Source organism: Eptesicus fuscus, chromosome 6, assembly GCF_027574615.1.
Source record: "Eptesicus fuscus isolate TK198812 chromosome 6, DD_ASM_mEF_20220401, whole genome shotgun sequence".
NCBI classification, from domain to species: Eukaryota; Metazoa; Chordata; class Mammalia; order Chiroptera; family Vespertilionidae; genus Eptesicus; species Eptesicus fuscus.
This window is the reverse complement of record NC_072478.1, coordinates 4,740,515-4,757,732: the sequence shown is the minus strand read 5'-3', so window position 1 is coordinate 4,757,732 and position 17,218 is coordinate 4,740,515. Positions and strand designations below refer to the sequence as shown.

The 17,218-nt window shown below is 49.7% G+C and overlaps 1 protein-coding gene and 2 non-coding genes across 7 annotated transcripts; 1 reads left to right on the top strand and 2 right to left on the bottom strand.

Moving 5' to 3' along the window:
- Nucleotides 1–134: 134 nt before the first annotated feature.
- TRNAV-AAC (transfer RNA valine (anticodon AAC)) lies at nucleotides 135–207 on the bottom strand. Its single transcript has one exon. It is a non-coding gene; the product is annotated as a tRNA-Val (tRNA).
- Nucleotides 208–4,694: 4,487 nt separating this feature from the next.
- TRNAV-CAC (transfer RNA valine (anticodon CAC)) lies at nucleotides 4,695–4,767 on the bottom strand. The gene has a single exon. It is a non-coding gene; the product is annotated as a tRNA-Val (tRNA).
- Nucleotides 4,768–6,996: 2,229 nt separating this feature from the next.
- TRIM41 (tripartite motif containing 41) lies at nucleotides 6,997–16,659 on the top strand. Of its 5 annotated transcripts, none has more exons than XM_054717088.1 (7): nucleotides 6,997–7,973; nucleotides 8,785–8,841; nucleotides 11,872–11,967; nucleotides 13,693–13,923; nucleotides 14,450–14,472; nucleotides 14,615–14,742; nucleotides 15,147–16,659. In XM_054717088.1, exons 1-7 carry the CDS (start codon nucleotides 7,125–7,127, stop codon nucleotides 15,749–15,751), a joined length of 1,989 nt encoding a protein of 662 aa, XP_054573063.1. In that variant the 5' UTR covers nucleotides 6,997–7,124; the 3' UTR covers nucleotides 15,752–16,659. The 5 variants fall into 5 exon arrangements, with proteins under 5 accessions (XP_054573063.1, XP_054573062.1, XP_008156881.1 ...); XM_054717087.1 differs by having other exon boundaries at nucleotides 13,660–13,923; XM_008158659.3 differs by lacking the exon at nucleotides 8,785–8,841.
- Nucleotides 16,660–17,218: the final 559 nt, after the last annotated feature.

The window sequence follows — 17,218 nt, the reverse complement described above, 5'->3', positions numbered from 1 at the left end:
AAGGAGTACGAATAAAACGCGTACACTAAATGTGTGCACATACACATACATCCCGAGGACTAATGACTGAGTGGACAAAGTTACTAATTGGGAGAAGCTCTTCGAGATGGCGAAAAAAAACAAACCCCAACAACTGTTTCCGCCCGGTTTCGAACCGGGGACCTTTCGCGTGTTAGGCGAACGTGATAACCACTACACTACGGAAACCGGCGGTAGGGGGCCCCTCCTCTGAGTCCTATAAGATGTAGGCCATGGTCACCGCCCAGGTCTGCCAGTCCCCCCCGCCCAGTCCGAGTCCCGGAATACAAGCACTCCGGTGTCCCTGGGTAATGATTTTTGTCAAAGTGTAGAGTTTGACCCATTGACGTATCGGGAAATTAGTCACATCCAGTAATTAAAAAAAGAAAAAAATTGTGAACAAAAGCAGCGGGCCTCGCAGAAGGGAAGGTAAAATGTAGCTTCGAAGACTTGCGCCTGGTTAACTCTGTCCATTACTGTATTTATGGTTCTAGTTGCAAGGTTTACATTTTCACTTAACTTGTTCCCTATTGACAGTTAAGATCTAAAGAATTAAAACACAAAAAATATGCCTGTCTAAGCGTGATTTAGTGGGTGAGCATTGACCTCTACACCCCGAGATTCCGGCCAGGACATACTCCCGGGTTGTGGGGCTCCATCCCCCAGTGAAGGAGCCTGCAGGAGGCAGTTGGTTAACGATTCTCTCATCTTGGATGTTTCTATTGCCTTCTCCCTTCCTCTCTGAAATCAATAAAAATATGTTAAAGAAACACAAAATGCACTCAAAGTAGATGAGATTTGAGTATATCTTCATCGAAATGTAAATTAAAATAAATACAAATAGGTAAAAATGAAATTAATTTTACACATGCTTTAAAAATAATTATATATTTCTTATAAGTTATATAAAATTATCTATTTTAAGAGAGGAGATTGAAATTAATGAATATCAAATTTTAAGTCAGTGATATTTAAGTAAAGCTAAAATTTTATCAAATTTTGAAAACTTAATGAAATCTTTTAAGTATTTTATAAAAATAAAACTCATCAATCCTAGCATTTAGTGTACAGAATTGGGATGCGTTTTAATGTATGTTATACGTAGATCTACATATAAGCAAATTCCAAAGTAGTAATGATGGCTTAATATTGCAAACTATTTTCCTGTCTATTGTGCTTATTCCTGTGGAATCAGGAATGGGAACAGAGGCTGAGCTCTTCGGAGTAAGAATCCTTGATGTGTCTGTGACCCGGAAGCCCTTCTCCACCAGCACACAGGCGGGGGGACCTCTTCTCCAGCCTCAGTCAAGTCGCCAGGAACCTGCAGGTGTCCCAATCCACGGATGCTTCACCGCTTTCCTTTACGAGACCATCATTTGATTCTACAGACCTGCCCCCCACCCCTTTTTGCCCATTTCGACTCCCTTGGCCTTGGTGGAAGCTTACCTGCTGCCTTTTCTCCTCTTCCAACTCCTCCACCTTCTACCAGAGGCCATCTCCCTGGACAGTCAGATTCCCCCTCACAGCTTGACCCAACCTTTATCCCCACATCTGTGGCTCCGGCAATGACCGCTTTCCCCAAGCTTCAGACCCACGCGTCTTGGAAATGTCCTCTTAGGCTTCTCCCAGCCTGTTCAAGGTTGCACTCATTACAGTAGTACCCGCTTGTTTCAGGGGTACGTGACAGAACCCCCAGTCGACGTCAGAGACCAGAACTATGCTTTTTCCTGTGTGTACATAGGACTGTGTAGGAAATACATGCGGCATATCCGAATCGCCAGCACTAGTACTCGTGCACCTTAGGGCCGTTATTAAGTAAGATAAGGGTGACTTGAACACACGCACTTCAACACCCTAACATTCGATCTGATAACCCAGATGGCTACTAGCTGACTGACCGGGGGCGGGGCATGTATAGCTTGGAGACCGTGGTCAAGGGATGATTCACGTCCTGGGCCAGAGGGATTGACATGGCATGAGATTTCATCTTGCTACTCGGAATGGCGAACAATTTAAAACGTATGTTTATTTCTGGAATTTTCCATTTAATACTTTGGGATCATGGTTGACCCGGAATAACTGAAGCCAGGGACAGTGAAACTGCTGATAAGGGGGATTACTGTACTTCTCTCTCCTCTGTGCGGGAAACAAATCAGTTTCACTAAAAGAGAGATGTTGACAGGAAGCCAGGAAGGCTGGTCAACAACCTTAACTGCTCTAACCACTCACCCTTTAGTTGAGATATTGTTAGTTGAAGCAGCTTCCACCTTCGTTTGTCCCATGTAAGTTTCTGTTATTTCCTGCCTAAGGGCTACATGTAAGTTTCTATTTATCTTGTTTTCCCCAAAGCCTCAATAAAGGGGATGGCAGAGCCAGAGCAGTCAGTAGTTCTCCCACTAGAGGTGGACTACCGCCTGGCCCCCCATTTCGCCAAATTGAATTTCTTCAAGTCTCTTTTCATTTGTGTGTGGCCCTTCTCCAGAACTCGAACCCTGGACCACGTGGGACGTGGAAAGGGATTCCTACACCTCTGTCCCTCCCCACTCCCAGTACTCAGTCTCTGATCTTGGTTATTAAACCATCTACAGCAGGAACCGGGGAGCTTCTCTCCTGCCCGGGTTCAACCAGGCACCGAGCTCCTTCACCTGCTGCCCTGGCCCTTCCTCAGCCTCCTTTGGTCTGGACGACAGCTGTCCTTCCAGCCCCCTCCCCGAGGCAGCCACACTCCCCTCACACCCGCTGCTCATCATTTCTGAAGGATCACTCTGAAATGTCAATCTGAGTGAGTCCCTCCACCTCTGCGCCTATCATCACCACTCAGGATAAAGACCAAAGATCCTACCAAGCTTTTGCTGAACTGATGAACTTGACTCCTTGGTGCCAAGAGTAGTGTGGGTCACTACTCAGAGGGGAATTTCAAACTGGGCCTGGCCGGAGGGGCTGCGGTGGAAGGAGTGGACAGGAGAGAAAAGCAGGAATTGTAGTAAAAAGCTCCAGGGAGCCCTCCGTATATTGGGAGACAGGGACGAGAAGTCTATCCACCATGTTTTCCCTTTAATTAAAAAGCCAGCATTTTAAAAGGAATGTTTTCCAGTCTCAGCAAAGGTGATAAAAAAAAAAAGACCCTGAAACTACAAATTAAAAAATGCTTATTTTTTAAACATGTATTTTTATTGATTTCAGAGAGGAAGGGTGAGAGAGAGAGAGAGAGAAACATCAATGCTGAGAGAGAATTATCGACTGGCTGCCTCCTGCACGCTCCCCCACTGGGGATGGAGCCCCCAACGCAGCCATGTGCCCTGACCAGAATCTAACCCTGACCTGGTTGCTCATAGGTGGACGCTCAAGCACTGAGGCACACAGTAGGTCTAACCACAATTTGCATTGGAATCCACAGCCTCTGTGCAAGACAAAATATCAAAGTTCACACTCTTCCAACACCACGTTGTTCAGATTCGCATGTTGCAAGGTAAGACCACAATGACAGCAACTCCCTAGGGGCTCATGAACAAGGACTGAACTGGCAACTCTGCCTATTTTACAAACTCCGATCCATTCCTGTGCAGACTGCCCTCACGGGGCATCATGCTACCACTTCTCCCCAAGTTGGGCGAAATACTTCGCTTAGCAAGGTTAATAAACCAGCGTTACATGATCATCAGGCTGCTCTTGTGGTCTGCTGTGTATGTGGGGAGACTTCCCCACCTGGGAAATAGAAAATGGGCTAAGGAAACAGTCAACGAAAGAAATGCATTGCAACTGCAGTTAAGGAAAACTTCTGTGACAAGACCAGTAAACGGAGGATGTGCATGTGAGGCAGGGTGTTCCAAAATAAAGGATATGTTTACGTTCCTTTATGTGTGGGGGGAATGTAGAGGCTGGAATGTGTGGGACAACGTTTCACAAAAGAGCAACGCTTAAAATCGAGGGTAAAGAGACTGTACTGAAGGTGAGGGTCTCAGACAACCAAAGGCACCTCCTCTCTTTCCTGACTGGACCTGGACATCGGGGGCGGCGCTGAGAGCGGGAATCCCGACTTCTCCATCACCTAGCACCGCTCAGGGCTAAGGTTTGCACTGACGAACGTCCAGGGCGAGGACTGGGGTCCCACTGCAGCTTCGGAAAGCTACTGGCCCTTCCTTGGTCTTCCAGTAACAGAGGCACCTGGTCCGTGTTGAAGGCAGGCAGGCGGGTTTCAGCCAGTGGAATGGTGGCCTGAAGGCCCTCACCGTCTGCAAAAGAGAACACGCCCACTGTGGGACTCAAACCCACAACACGGACATTAAGAGCCTCATACTCTGCTGTGTGAACTAGCTGGGCAACAGCTAACACGCTTCGTTCTGGCTCAGGAGACCAAGACTCAGATGCAGGGATGGGGATACACTTTAAGAACCAACGGTACAAGCACTATGGGGCGCCCACCTGCGCCCAGCTCCATCCCTCCACGTGGGAGAGATGGCCCAGCCGGCTTCCGAGGGGAAGATCAAAAGAACGGCTGAGGTTCAAGACCTGAATTTACACTGCGAGCACCGTGGAGGGCCTGCTGTGGTTCCGCTTCAGCCCCCGACTCCCCAAAACAGCGATACAGATACACACGCCCTTCCCCCCCATGTGAGTGCCACCTGTCGGGTGGGGAAGGGATTGTAGAGGTAAAAACTAGACCAAAAAGAGGTCGTTGTTTCCGCCCGGTTTCGAACCGGGGACCTTTCGCGTGTGAGGCGAACGTGATAACCACTACACTACGGAAACCGCTGCTCTTGGGGCTGGCCTGACACAGCCCTGAATCTACCCGTGGCCGGGCATGGCGGGGTAAAAGCAAGCCGAGCTCCCGGTGGACAGTGAGTTCCCCGCACCCCGCCGCCGTTTTCTGCCACAGCAGGGCCCGCCGCCCCCGGGCCGCCTCGGGGAGCCCACCCACCAGGGTTCGCGGTCTGGGCCCCACCCCCTTAGGAAGCACAGGTCCACCTGGAGCTTCCCCTCCCGCACCCCGGAGCGCCGGCACTCGCTGGGGATTCTGTACTCCACGCAGTCTTTTTTTTTTTTTTAAATTAAACGACACATTTAAAAAAAGCTTCAAGTATCACAGTATTTTTCTCGCACAAATAATCTATCTGACAGAGATGCTAACAGCGACATCTAATACAGTGCTACAACCTGGATACGATTTTCTCAAGTAAAATCAACACCACAAACCCATTCGGAGCCCCTGCTCTGAGACTGGGACCCCATGAAAGCAGATCTCGAGGTATTTTGGAGCTCGCGGAGCAAGAGTGGTGCACAGCTGACCGAATCGATGGCACTTAGAAAAAGTTTTATTTTTTTCTTTAAGGTAATACATTTATTTGGTTCGAAATTCAAAAGATACAGAACGACATACATGAAAAAAGTACCGTATCCTTCCCGTCCCGGACCCTTGGCATTCCCAGAGAATACCTGCCACGGGTATTCTTCCAGAGACAGCCGACGACGAGGGTAATACCGGTAGCTAAATCTTATTATCTCACTGTGTGCTAAGCAGCATTCCATCGCTTTGCATGACATTAACTCTGGTTGCACAAAACAAAACCCTCTAAGATAGGAACATTATCCTTATTTCATGAGTAAACACAGGACTATAAAATATCAAACACATTTAACATTTCCCCCCTCTCCCTTTTTTAGACGGCAGTACACTCTACACAGTTGGGTGCCTTGCTTTTTTCACTTTATCCGTATTGAAGTGCACGCTCCCCGCCGGAGCTCGCCCGCGCCGTTTCCTTCTCCGCTTCTCCCGCGGCGTGCACCCCGTACACCCTGTGGGTCCTTACCAGGCCAGACTTGAAGTCGGGGAGCAATGGGCGCCGAGCTCACCGCCTGAACCTGCCCCAAGGCCCCCTTTCCTTTGCCTCTCCAGTGAGCTGACAGCATCCCCGCCTTGGCTCACTCATTTCCCACAACATTTCTAGAAAGCCAAAGCAGAGCACTTGTTCACTTGTTGCTTCTAACTTTAGCCCTTCCTTGTTTCACTGTCCCAGCTTTAATAGACGTACTTTCTCTCTCTCAAAAAAAAAAACAAAAAAAACAACAACAAAAAAAAACCGGCTTGACGAGCACGCCTTTTTACAGTTCAAGTGCTCCATCCTGTGAATGTGCATGCAATGACCTGCCACTCACTATCCCTTTACTGATGTGCGGTTAGGAAAGTTCCTCTAACAATGCGGAGCGACCCGACGGCAGTTTCTAAACGGGGGTGGAAATGCCCTGCAGTGCAGAGCAGGGGAAGAGGCTCTGGTGCCCCCACCACACTTCCTCAGACCCCGCCCCGTGAGGTCACCGAGGGACGCCCCGAGTCCTCCGACACCCAAGTCCTCTGCCTAGAAGGGCCGGAAATACTTCAGGACGCTCACCGGGGCCCGCCCCTCTGCTTCCGGCATCAGCTGTGAGGAGTGCTTGCTGCAGTCTTTGGTGCCCGGCCGGTAGGATGGCGCCCGGCCGACGCGGTCAGAGCACCGACAGCGGACGGCCACAGAGGGTTCCATCGTCTCCCGAAATTTATCCCCGGTGGCGGGGGCTGGGAGTGGCCGGTCTTTCTGTTTCGTCTGTGTTGCTCACTCCCCCGCACCACAGAGATGTGGACCTCCATCGTCCTAGCCCTCCCGCCCTCTTCCCGAGTGGATGCTAGAGCGTCTCATCGCTTCCTGTCGTCCGCGTCGGGGCGGGAAGGGAGCGTTGCGCGATCGCGGAAGGAACTCGCTAGCTAGGGTGGCTTGGCGGTACCGGAAGTGTTGGGAGGGAGAACGGAAGTGTGGGGGCGGAGCCAGGAAGTGAGGAGGGGCGGGGGTTTATGAGGAGGCCCGGAGAGCGTTGGGGGCAGATTTGCACTCAGGGCTGCCTGAGGGACTTGGCGGCGGCGCTCAGCTGTGTTGTCTCCCGTGGCAGAGACACGCTTGTAGCCTGGGAGAAGGGGACTGTGTGGAGGGTGGGTTGTCGGGAGGACATTTCTCTACCTGCGCTTGAGGCAAGGTGTGGAGAGACAGGGCTGGGGGTGGGGCCGGGTCGTCAGGGCGTCTGAGAGGGAAGACCTCCCTCGGCCCCCTACCTTTTACACTGGCTGAGTGGACACTAAGATGGCTGCCGTTGCCATGGCACCCAACCCCGTGCAGACCCTTCAGGAGGAGGCGGTGTGCGCCATCTGCCTGGATTACTTCACGGACCCCGTGTCCATCGGCTGCGGGCACAACTTCTGCCGAGTGTGTGTAACCCAGCTGTGGGGAGGGGAGGATGAGGAGGACAGGGACGAGTTAGACCGGGAGGAGGAGGAGGAGAATGGAGGAGGGGAGGAGGAAGTGGAGGCTGTGGGGGCCGGTGGGGGCTGGGACACCCCCATGAGGGATGAAGACTATGAGGGCGACTTGGAGGAGGAGGTCGAGGAGGAAGAGGAAGGTGTGTTCTGGACCGGTGGCATGGGCGGGTCCAACAGGGATAACATGGACAACGTGTGGGAGGAGGAGGAGGAGGAGGACCCGGACTACTACTTGGACATGGAGGAGGAGGAGGACCAGGACTACTACTTTGACATGGAGGAGGAAGACCCGGACTACTACTTGGAGATGGAGGAGGACGAAGAAGAAGTGCTGGAGGAGGAGGAGGAGGAGCTAGACCCTGTCACTTCACTTCCCCCGCCTCCAGCCCCTCGGAGGTGCTTCACCTGCCCCCAATGCAGAAAGAGCTTTCCCAGGAGAAGCTTCCGCCCCAACCTGCAGCTGGCCAACATGGTCCAGGTGATCCGGCAGATGCATCCAGCACCTGGTCGGGGGAGCCGTGGGAACGAGCAGGGCATTTGCCCCAAACACCAAGAGGCCCTGAAGCTCTTCTGTGAAGTGGACGAAGAGGCCATCTGTGTGGTGTGCCGAGAATCCAGGAGCCACAAGCAGCACAGCGTGGTGCCATTGGAGGAGGTGGTGCAGGAGTACAAGGTGAGAGAAGTAGAAGATGGGAGTTTAGAGGGGGAGGACAGGAAGTAAGGAGCTGGGAAAAGGAAATGTCTCCCCCGCACCTCCCGCCAAGAACCTGTAATGGCGAGGTGATTCTCCTTGTAAACACCTTTGGCACCAGGGTTAGAGGGAGAAGGATCCTCTGCACAGACAACGCAGACATAGTGAAGACCAGGAGAACTGGCTTTCTCAAAGGAAATTGGGCAAAGCTGGTGATGCCATATCACTGGGTTGTGTCTGGGGGCGGGGGGGAGGGGCGGGGGAAGGGGGACCACTGCTCTTTCACACTTTCACTGTCCCTAAGGGTAGGAGTGCAGGTGACAGGCCCCTAGGGCCTTACCACCAGTCTCATGTTCCTTTGGGTGGTCTTACGTCTGTCCTTGACTGAGACCCCTGGAGATGGGGCCTGGAGGAACAAGAAGGGCTCTGAGGAGTAGGCGCATAATAACTCCTAGCATCAGACCCAGAGGCTCTGAAATGGCCTTCTAATGGGTTCTCCGCCCATCCCATGATATGGCTTGGTTCTCCCCCTGAGGACTTTGGCTTCAACTGCAGCATTGTGATGTACTGGCCAGAACTTCTTACCTTTCCTGGGAATTCAGAAAAAAGGGAGAGACTTTTAAGTTTCTGAATGTCTTTGAACTTTATTTTCTTCAGGATTAAAAGTTAATATGTATTGAACATATACTGTGTACTCCAGTATATACTATACTAAGCACTTTTCATGGACTGTCTCATTTAAAACTCAAAACAACCCTGTGAGTTTGATATGGTTTCTATTCCCATTTTACAGATCGGGAAACAGAGTCAGAGAGATTTAAGTAATATACACAGGGCCACACAGCTGCTAGTAAGTGATGGACTTGGTTATGACCTACTCCCCTACCCCTTCCCCATCCCCCCACCCTGGTCTATACTGTTAACAAGGTCACTACTATTTGGATGTCTGTTTGTTTGACTTTTCTGACATACAACTTCATCTTGGAGTTTGAGTCTGTTTTGCTTAATATCTTGCCCCCTACTTTTGACCCTCTTTTTGCATTTTTTTTTTTTTTGTTCTTTTCTTTTTTTTTTCTTTTCTTTTTGAACATTGGTAACGGAGATTTGGCTGTGAGACAGCCAGCACAAATATCACTCCTTAGAGAAGGCCTGGATGTGTTCGAAGCAGTGGGACCGGGAAGAGGAGAAGGTAGTTTCTATGTGATTGGCCCAGAACTTTTTTGTTTTATGACTTGTGTTTTCGTATCTCCTGATTCCTATGGTAACCCCATTTAGGTATTATCATTGCCCTGATTTTAGAATAATGAGTCTAGAACTTCTCAGCTATAAGTCGTACAGCTAAGACAAACCAACATCCCTTCATGACGGGTTAACTATTCCTTCCAAACAGTGATTGTCAAACCTGGCTGATTGGCCAAATTACTAGTGAGTGTTTTCAAAAGTAGAGTGGACCTTACCACTAGAGATTCTGAATCAGTGATGGGAGAGTATCTTTAGGAAGCCCAGCCTGTGATGGGACTCACTGCATTTTTTTTTTTTTAATATTTTATTGATTTTTTTACAGAGAGGAAAGAAGAGGGATAGAGAGTTAGAAACATCGATGAGAGAGAAACATCCATCAGCTGCCTCTTGCACACCTCCTACTGGGGATGTGCCCGCAAACCAAGATACATGCCCTTGACTGGAATCGAACCTGGGACCTTTCAGTCCGAAGGCTGACGCTCTATCCACTGAGGGCTCACCTGCCTTTTAGGCCATGCAATATTAGGGGAAGTTGCCAGCTCCTTTTGTTCTTTTTTATATCCCCTCAGTTCCTAGTTAATTCTACCCATCAAACAATGTGTAGCCAACTTTGTTAACTGGATCCCAGGGTGGAATATCAATGAGCATTCCACCCCTTTTTCACGCTCCGCTGGCAGGACTTATGAAGAGTTTCTGAAACTGGATTTTAATTTGTGTTAACCACATCTATTCAATTCCACTCCAGTAGGCTCTGCAATTTGGGGAGGTCACATAGACACAAATAATCTGACAGTAACTGATCAGCAAATGTCAATACGTAAGTTTTATTATATAGAACTAATTTGAGTGATTCTCTTTCTAAGTTATAGGCTATTTTACAGACAGGTAGTTTGTTTTGTTTAGATACGTACACTGACTAGCACTAGCTTGGCACTGTGTTGTAGAAATATTTCTTTATTGAGTAGGTAGTAACATACAAATGCTTTATAAATAAAGCTCCAGAAAAGTTAAAGGTCCTTGAAAATTTTTCTTACATAGTACTCTGGATTTCTGCTTATGAATTTTTAGTCAACAATTTAGGAAAAATATTAAGTGGAAAATTTAAGCATTGTAAATTCTGTATTAATAGAGTTGAAATTATTGACACTACTGGACGTAAGTGGAAAGTGATATCAAAAGGCAAAATTCTGTGTAGTTTATGCTGTTTTCATGTTATGGATCGGTTGTAATCTTATTATTACTATGATTTTTGTCTGCAACCACTTATCTGTGCAACTATGGCCTTTTGGCCTCGCTGGCATGGCTCAGTGGTTGAGTGTTGACCTGTGAAGTAGGAGGTCACAGTTTGATTCCTGGTTAGGGCACATGCCCAGGTTGCAGGCTCCTATCCCCAGTGGGGTGTGCAGGAGGCAGCTGATCAATGATTCTCTCTCATCATTGATGTTTCTCTCTCTGTCTCCCTCTCCCTTCCTCTCTGAAATCAATAAAAATATATTAAAAAAGACAACAACAACAATGGCCTTTTGTACCCTGAGTCAGTAATGTCTGTAGTTCAAGGGTCATTGTCAGGTTTTCATTGGCAGCTTAAGGCCTAGGTAGGGAACACTAGGTAACATTTACTGATCTGTTGCTATGTACCAGACACTGTGCTAAGCATACTACCCAAGGGGTAGGTTCTAGTATTCCCAATTCCCATTTTAAGATGAGGAAACTGGAATCATGGCTTGCTTCAGGACACTTGGCTGCATTTAGGATCAGATTGGAGTCTAGGCTTGAGCTTTTCTGCCCTGTGTTACCCCTCAAGGAAAAGGAGGGATAAATGCAGAAGACATAAAAAAGGAAATAAATAGTTTGGGTTAATCTCACCCATTTTGGTCTCTCTATAGAGTCCTTTAAAGAAAAAGACTGCTACAAATAATTGGAACACAGAGCTTAAGTGCATATTTGTTGTGAAGGTTAAGTATTTAGGAGGAGAGAGTTTTTGTTTTTCATTCAGCAAGTGATTGAGTGGGAGAGAAAGCAGATGGACAGGGAGAAATACAGAAATTAAAGTGGCGACCCTGTCCCCAAGAGCCCCTGTCCTGGGAAAGGCAGGTAAACTTATAATGATTACAGTACCTGGGAAGTATTATGAAGCCAGAAAAAGACAAGATATGGCTCAAACTAAGACTGTGGAAGGGGTAGGCTAGAAATGTAGGGGCAGTTAGTCTCATACTTTGCGAGTGGTGGTGAACGACTGATGGATTTTTATCACATGAAAATAATCAGAAAAGTACTTAGAGATGAAAGTAATGAGGAAGATTGCTATGAGGGGCCGGGACCACAGGCAGGAACATTCATATGGGAGGACTTTGTGTGGTGAGGTGCTCAACCAGGCACACTCCACCCGAGTGTGGGGCTCTCTAGTCAGGGTCCCACCTTTAGAAAACGCATCCAGGGCTGTGGACATGAGTGCAGGTGGAGGGTTGGAGCCTTTGCCATCATCTCAAGAGAAGGAAGAGGAGGATGGGAGTATGATGCTCATTTGATAACTGTGATGGGGATCAGGCTTTGAGACCCAACCCACTGCAGGGAGGATGGGGAAGAGCAGGTGCTTCTCCAGCCCAGGCCATTAGCCTTCCTCTTCCTGTTCCCTCAGGCCAAACTGCAGGGGCATGTGGAACCTCTGAGGAAGCACCTGGAGGCTGTGCAGAAGATGAAAGCCAAGGAGGAGAGGCGGGTGACAGAGCTGAAGGTGGGTGAATGTCCTTGACAGGCTGACTGGCTCTGTGGTCAGGGCAGGGAGGATGGGCTGCCCGCTCGCACAAGTGGTGACTAGATCTCCTGAAGAGGGGCAGCCAAGGCCTGGGGGAGAGGTAGACACCCTCCCAGGGTCCTGAGGAGAGAGGGGCCTTAGAGGGTGAGGAGTTATATACATTCCCAGATTCCAAAATGGCGAGAGAGGCCTGGCTTGGAGAGATTGGGTGTCTGGCTCAAGGCCGCAGAGCAGGCTTACCACTCAGGACATTTAACTCCAGAGCCATTGTCCCACCATGCTGTGCCCAGCACACTGGATAGCAGAGGGCAGAAGGAGGCAAGCCAAAATCCATAAAGCAGCCATCAGAAGCCCCAGGTCCCAGGATAGGCGGCCGGGGGTAGGCAGAGCAGCCCTGAGCATGAGAGGGGGCCAGTGGAGGGGATGTATTAGTGAATGTTAGGATTGCAGAGACCCAATATCCTCTAGTCCAGTTTCTCAGCCTTTTTTCATCAGTTCTCACCTCTCCCCAAGGAGTATTTTAGATATTTTCCCCCCAATTCCCACCCCTTGTCCCGTCTGTTTTTGTAAGGCCACCAGGCACTGGAATGGCCTGATGCTGAGCTTCAGATACCAAGCCTGGGACATCCCTCCTGTCGGACCTCTTCCCCCATCTCTTCTCTGCCTGCCCCTTCCCACCTGCACTTTATACACTCTCCCAGATTTAGGGACTCTGCTGCTGGTGGCTGCCTTGCACCGAGTGGTGGAATCTGGGTCTGGGAGTTGGTCTTGCCTCCAACTTGTTGCTCAAATTGAGACTCTTGGGCTCCTGGTGTGCAGAGAAGGTGTAAGAATCTGAGTGTCACTGGACACAGAGAAACTAACTGTTCACTTCACCCACTTGGCCAGTCAGGACTCTCCTCCCCATCTGGCCTGTCACTCTTTGTCCCAAGAACGTCTCTAGCTGATGATACACGGGCAAAAAGCCTGTCCACCATCTGGGATTGCCCAGCTCAGCAAATGGGTGGGAGTGGACAGACATTTTCTCTTGTTATAATAGAAGTACCTACATATTAATATCCTTGATTTTGCCTCAGTCTTTAAAGTATAAAATATTATCTGGCCCTTTACAGAAAGTTTGCCTATTTCTGATCTAGAATTGAGTGACTTTCCCAAGGTCACTAGTGATATATCCAGGACCCTAACTTGATATCTTGATTACTGATTTTTTATTTACTCATTTCATAAGTTCTTACCAAGCACCTATTCCATGGTTGGCACTATGCCAGGGTCCAAGGATCCTGTAGCAAACAGAGTTTATGGTGTAGTGAGAAAGGATGTTAAAGGGTACTCCAATGTAAACATAACATTTCTAATTGAGAGCTATGCCATGAGGAGAGACTGATATTTATGGGGGTGGTCCTGATTTAGATATGGAGGGGAGGGAAGGCTTCTCTTAGGAAATAGTAAAACTTAGACCTAAAATGAGTTAAGTTGGGCAGCCAAGGTGGAGAGAAGTATTGCAGGCAAAGGCGAGTGAGTTTCGGACCAGGGTGCGGCGAGTGATGCCTGGTAAGGCTGGGAGAGGGAAAGGGGACAGATGCCTCTTTCCATTTGGGATATAGGGCTCCTTTGCCTTGGATCGAGGGGCAGCAGTTGCCAAATTGGAGGTTTATGTTTCTGTGTGTTGAGGTGGTATCCACCATCCCCTTTGCATCATCCCAGAGCCAGATGAAGTCAGAACTGGCAGCTGTGGCCTCAGAGTTTGGACGGCTGACAAGGTTTCTGGCTGAAGAGCAGGCAGGGCTGGAGCGGCGCCTTCGAGAGATGCACGAAGCCCAGCTGGGCCGGGCGGGAGCAGCGGCCAGTCTTCTGGCTGAGCAGGCTGCCCAGCTGAGCCGCCTGCTGAACGAGGCCCAGGAACGGAGCCAGCAGGGGGGCCTGCGGCTGCTCCAGGTGAGCAGGGTCCACTTCCCTGTCTGCTCCCCAGCACCCTGTGTTTAACACCTGCCCATAGCAGCCTTTTTTTACTGGGATGAATCCACAGGGATTTCTGCTGAAGACCTAAAGGTCTTCTGAGGCTGAAGACCAGAGTTACTGTAAAATGTGGTGTGTGATTATACCTAATGAAAATAAAGGAGTTTCAGTTGTGGAGGAGGGTTTTAAATGAGAGTTGAGGAAAGAGTTTTTGGCAGTGACATCCTGAAAAAGATAACCAAGTCATATTGTGAAAATTAGTTTACTGGGGTTGAAAATTCTATTCCTAGGCTCACAGCAGGATGAGATGGGTTAGGTGTGCTGAGGCACAGGATGACTGAGGTGGATGCATGTTTAGTGGAGGCCTTGAAGTGCTTTTTCTCACTCCCTGTTTATGGTCAGTCTTTATGGCTAGAACCAGGCAGGGAGAAAGGCGCCATCCCTGCACAGCTGACTCTCTCTTTGTCTTTCTCCCTCTCCTTCTTTGTGTTTCTGTTATTCCCAGGACATCAAGGAGACTTTCAATAGGTGTGTTCTCACCCTTTGTCCTTTGTAACCTAGTGGCATCTGGTTCCCCATCCCTGCCTCTTTTGGCTCTCCTGCCCCTCTCCTCCTCTCCTTCCCCTGGGAATATCATGGTCCCACCCCCTGCCTGGTCCCCTTCCTCCAGGTGTGAAGAGATACAGCTGCAGCCCCCAGAGATCTGGTCCCCTGACCCGTGTCAACCCCATAGCCATGACTTCCTGACAGACGCCATCGTGAGGAAAATGAGCCGGATGTTCTGTCAGGCTGCTCGAGGTAGGGAGGTCACCTGTGCGACCTTCCTTTGCCTTTACCTTCACAGACCTGAGATTAGGTTCTGAGGGAAGATTGGGGGCTGAGATGGAGCAGGCTACAGGTAGGCCATCTGGGGCTTCAAGCCAAGACTGCTGTCCTAGCTCAGGTAGGTGTTGGGGGTGAGTGCTGGCAAGAAGAGCCAGGGCCAGAGGGAAGACCTGTCCAGTGTCCTGGAAACAAGAATAGGGAAAGTGTTAGAACCCATAGGAACCTGATCCTGGCTTTAGGAAGGGGTGGGACACTAAGGACTGCTGGGGTCCAGAAGGTGAATGGGGGGAGGGCATTAGGAAAGGCTGAACCTTGGAGTTGGCTGCTGAGGGGCAACAGTGGGCCCATCCCTGGTGAATTTGTCCTCTTCCCACAAGTGGACCTGACACTGGACCCCGACACGGCTCACCCGGCCCTGATGCTGTCTCCTGATCGCCGGGGGGTCCGCCTGGCAGAACGGCGGCAGAAGGTTGCTGACCATTCCAAGTGCTTCTCAGCTGACTGCTGCGTACTGGGGGCCCAGGGCTTCCGCTCTGGCCGGCACTACTGGGAGGTAGAGGTGGGTGGGCGGCGGGGCTGGGCTGTGGGTGCTGCCCGAGAATCAACCCATCATAAGGAAAAGGTGGGCTCTGGGGGTTCCTCTGTGGGCATCGGGGATGCCAGTTCTTCCTCACGCCATCACCACCGCCGCCGCCGCCTCCACCTACCCCAGCAGCCCCTGCTCCAGAGGGAAGTGTGGTGTGTGGGCACCAATGGCAAACGTTACCAGGCACAGAGCTCGACGGAGCAGACACTGCTGAGCCCAAGTGAGAAACCACGGCGCTTCGGCGTGTACCTGGACTATGAGGCTGGGCGCCTGGGCTTCTACAATGCAGAGACTCTGGCCCACGTGCACACCTTCTCGGCTGCCTTTCTGGGCGAGCGTGTCTTCCCTTTCTTCCGGGTGTTCTCCAAGGGTACCCGAATTAAGCTGTGCCCTTGATCAGCCTACCACCCGCTGGGGCCCCTCTGGTCAGCACTGGTGGGGCGGGTGGTGGTGGAGGGTGGCCCAAGTTTTGGGGCTAAAAGGCTCCCTAAGTTTTCTGCATTGCTTCCTGCTCTTCCTTGACCCCCCCTTTTCCCTGTAGGAGCCTAAGGAACCTTTCTGGCCTCCAGCTCTGCCTCACTCACCTGCATGGGTCCCTGATATCAGCTGCCTAGTCTTCCCTACCTGTCCACCCAGGGACCAAGTTTGAGTAGGGGAGGGAATATTTAACTTTATTAACTTCTCTTTACCCATCCCTGCTTTTCAATCTTCATACCAGTTCCCAGGCTGGAGGATTTGGGCAAGACACGACTATCCCCATTCCAATTCCATTTTCTAATGGAAGTTTAACTATGGAATTTGGAGTTTTGAGGGGAGGCAGGCTGGGCAAAAGGTAGAGCTGGGTAATAAAGAACCATCTCCTCTGGGAAAGGAAGGATTCTAAACTTCTATCCCAATTTCTACCTCCATAGACTGGCCAGAATTTAGTTTCAGTGAGATCCAGAGTGGTAGACATGATTGAAACCACATACCATTATACCCCCCCCACCCCCAGTAAATTATTTCCTCACCCTTCCCCAGCAAACCACACCCTGCCCTTTTCACTGCCAGACTCCTTTCCCCTTTGTTCAGCAGAGGTTCAGATTTCCATCCTCTCATGTCTTCAGTTTCATTTGATGAGCTCTGATGGGGAGCAGGGTTTAGGTCCCTAGGAGAGCCTTGGGTATAATATATTTTTCTAGTAACCCTTTGCCTTGTGTCACTTATCAGCTTTTGTCCTGTGCTTTGATGGCCCAGGTCAATTATGTTCCTGGGGGAAAGGGAAGTTGGGTTGTGGAAATAAAAAGGAAAAAAGCTTTATTTGCTTCTTTTGTGGAGTCCATTCCTTTAGATGAGCAGAAACGCTACTAGGCATGAGATCCTGTTTAAAGAGATTGGAATATAAACCCTATCCTTCCTCCCATTTGTATGACCTACGTACTTTATTGGCATCCTCTTCAGACTACTTGAAGATCATTTGCTGATTGCTCTCTCCAACTGCTTTGATGCTTTAGGACTGTTTCTGAGTCTCCACACTCCTGGCTCAGGCCCATTTTCAAAGTATAGGTGACTATTATCTAGAAATCCCATGAAGTTGGAGATAAAGCTAGAGATGCCCCATTACTATTAGCTGAAGAGGAAATGGAGAGTATCCTATGTAATAAAAGCCTAATATGTGAAGTGTCTGGTCAACTGTTCAACAAAAGCCTAATATGCTAATGACATGCTAAAGACGCTCAACCACTCACTTTGATGTGCACTGACCACCAGAGTAGACGCTATGAGTGGTAGGTTAGCTTGCTGCTGGGGTTGTGAAATCTGGACTGGGCAAGATAGGCAGGACACACACTGACCCCAAACATGTTCCTGGGTCCAGTAGGGTGC

Coding starts and splice junctions, on each gene's coding strand:
- TRIM41 (XM_054717087.1), top strand. CDS start 7,125: ATGGCTGCCGTTGCCATGGCACCCAACCCCGTGCAGACCCTTCAGGAG. Junction 11,968..13,659: donor GGCGGGTGACAGAGCTGAAG/GTGGGTGAATGT, acceptor CTGTGTGTTGAG/GTGGTATCCACCATCCCCTT. Junction 14,743..15,146: donor GTTCTGTCAGGCTGCTCGAG/GTAGGGAGGTCA, acceptor TCTTCCCACAAG/TGGACCTGACACTGGACCCC.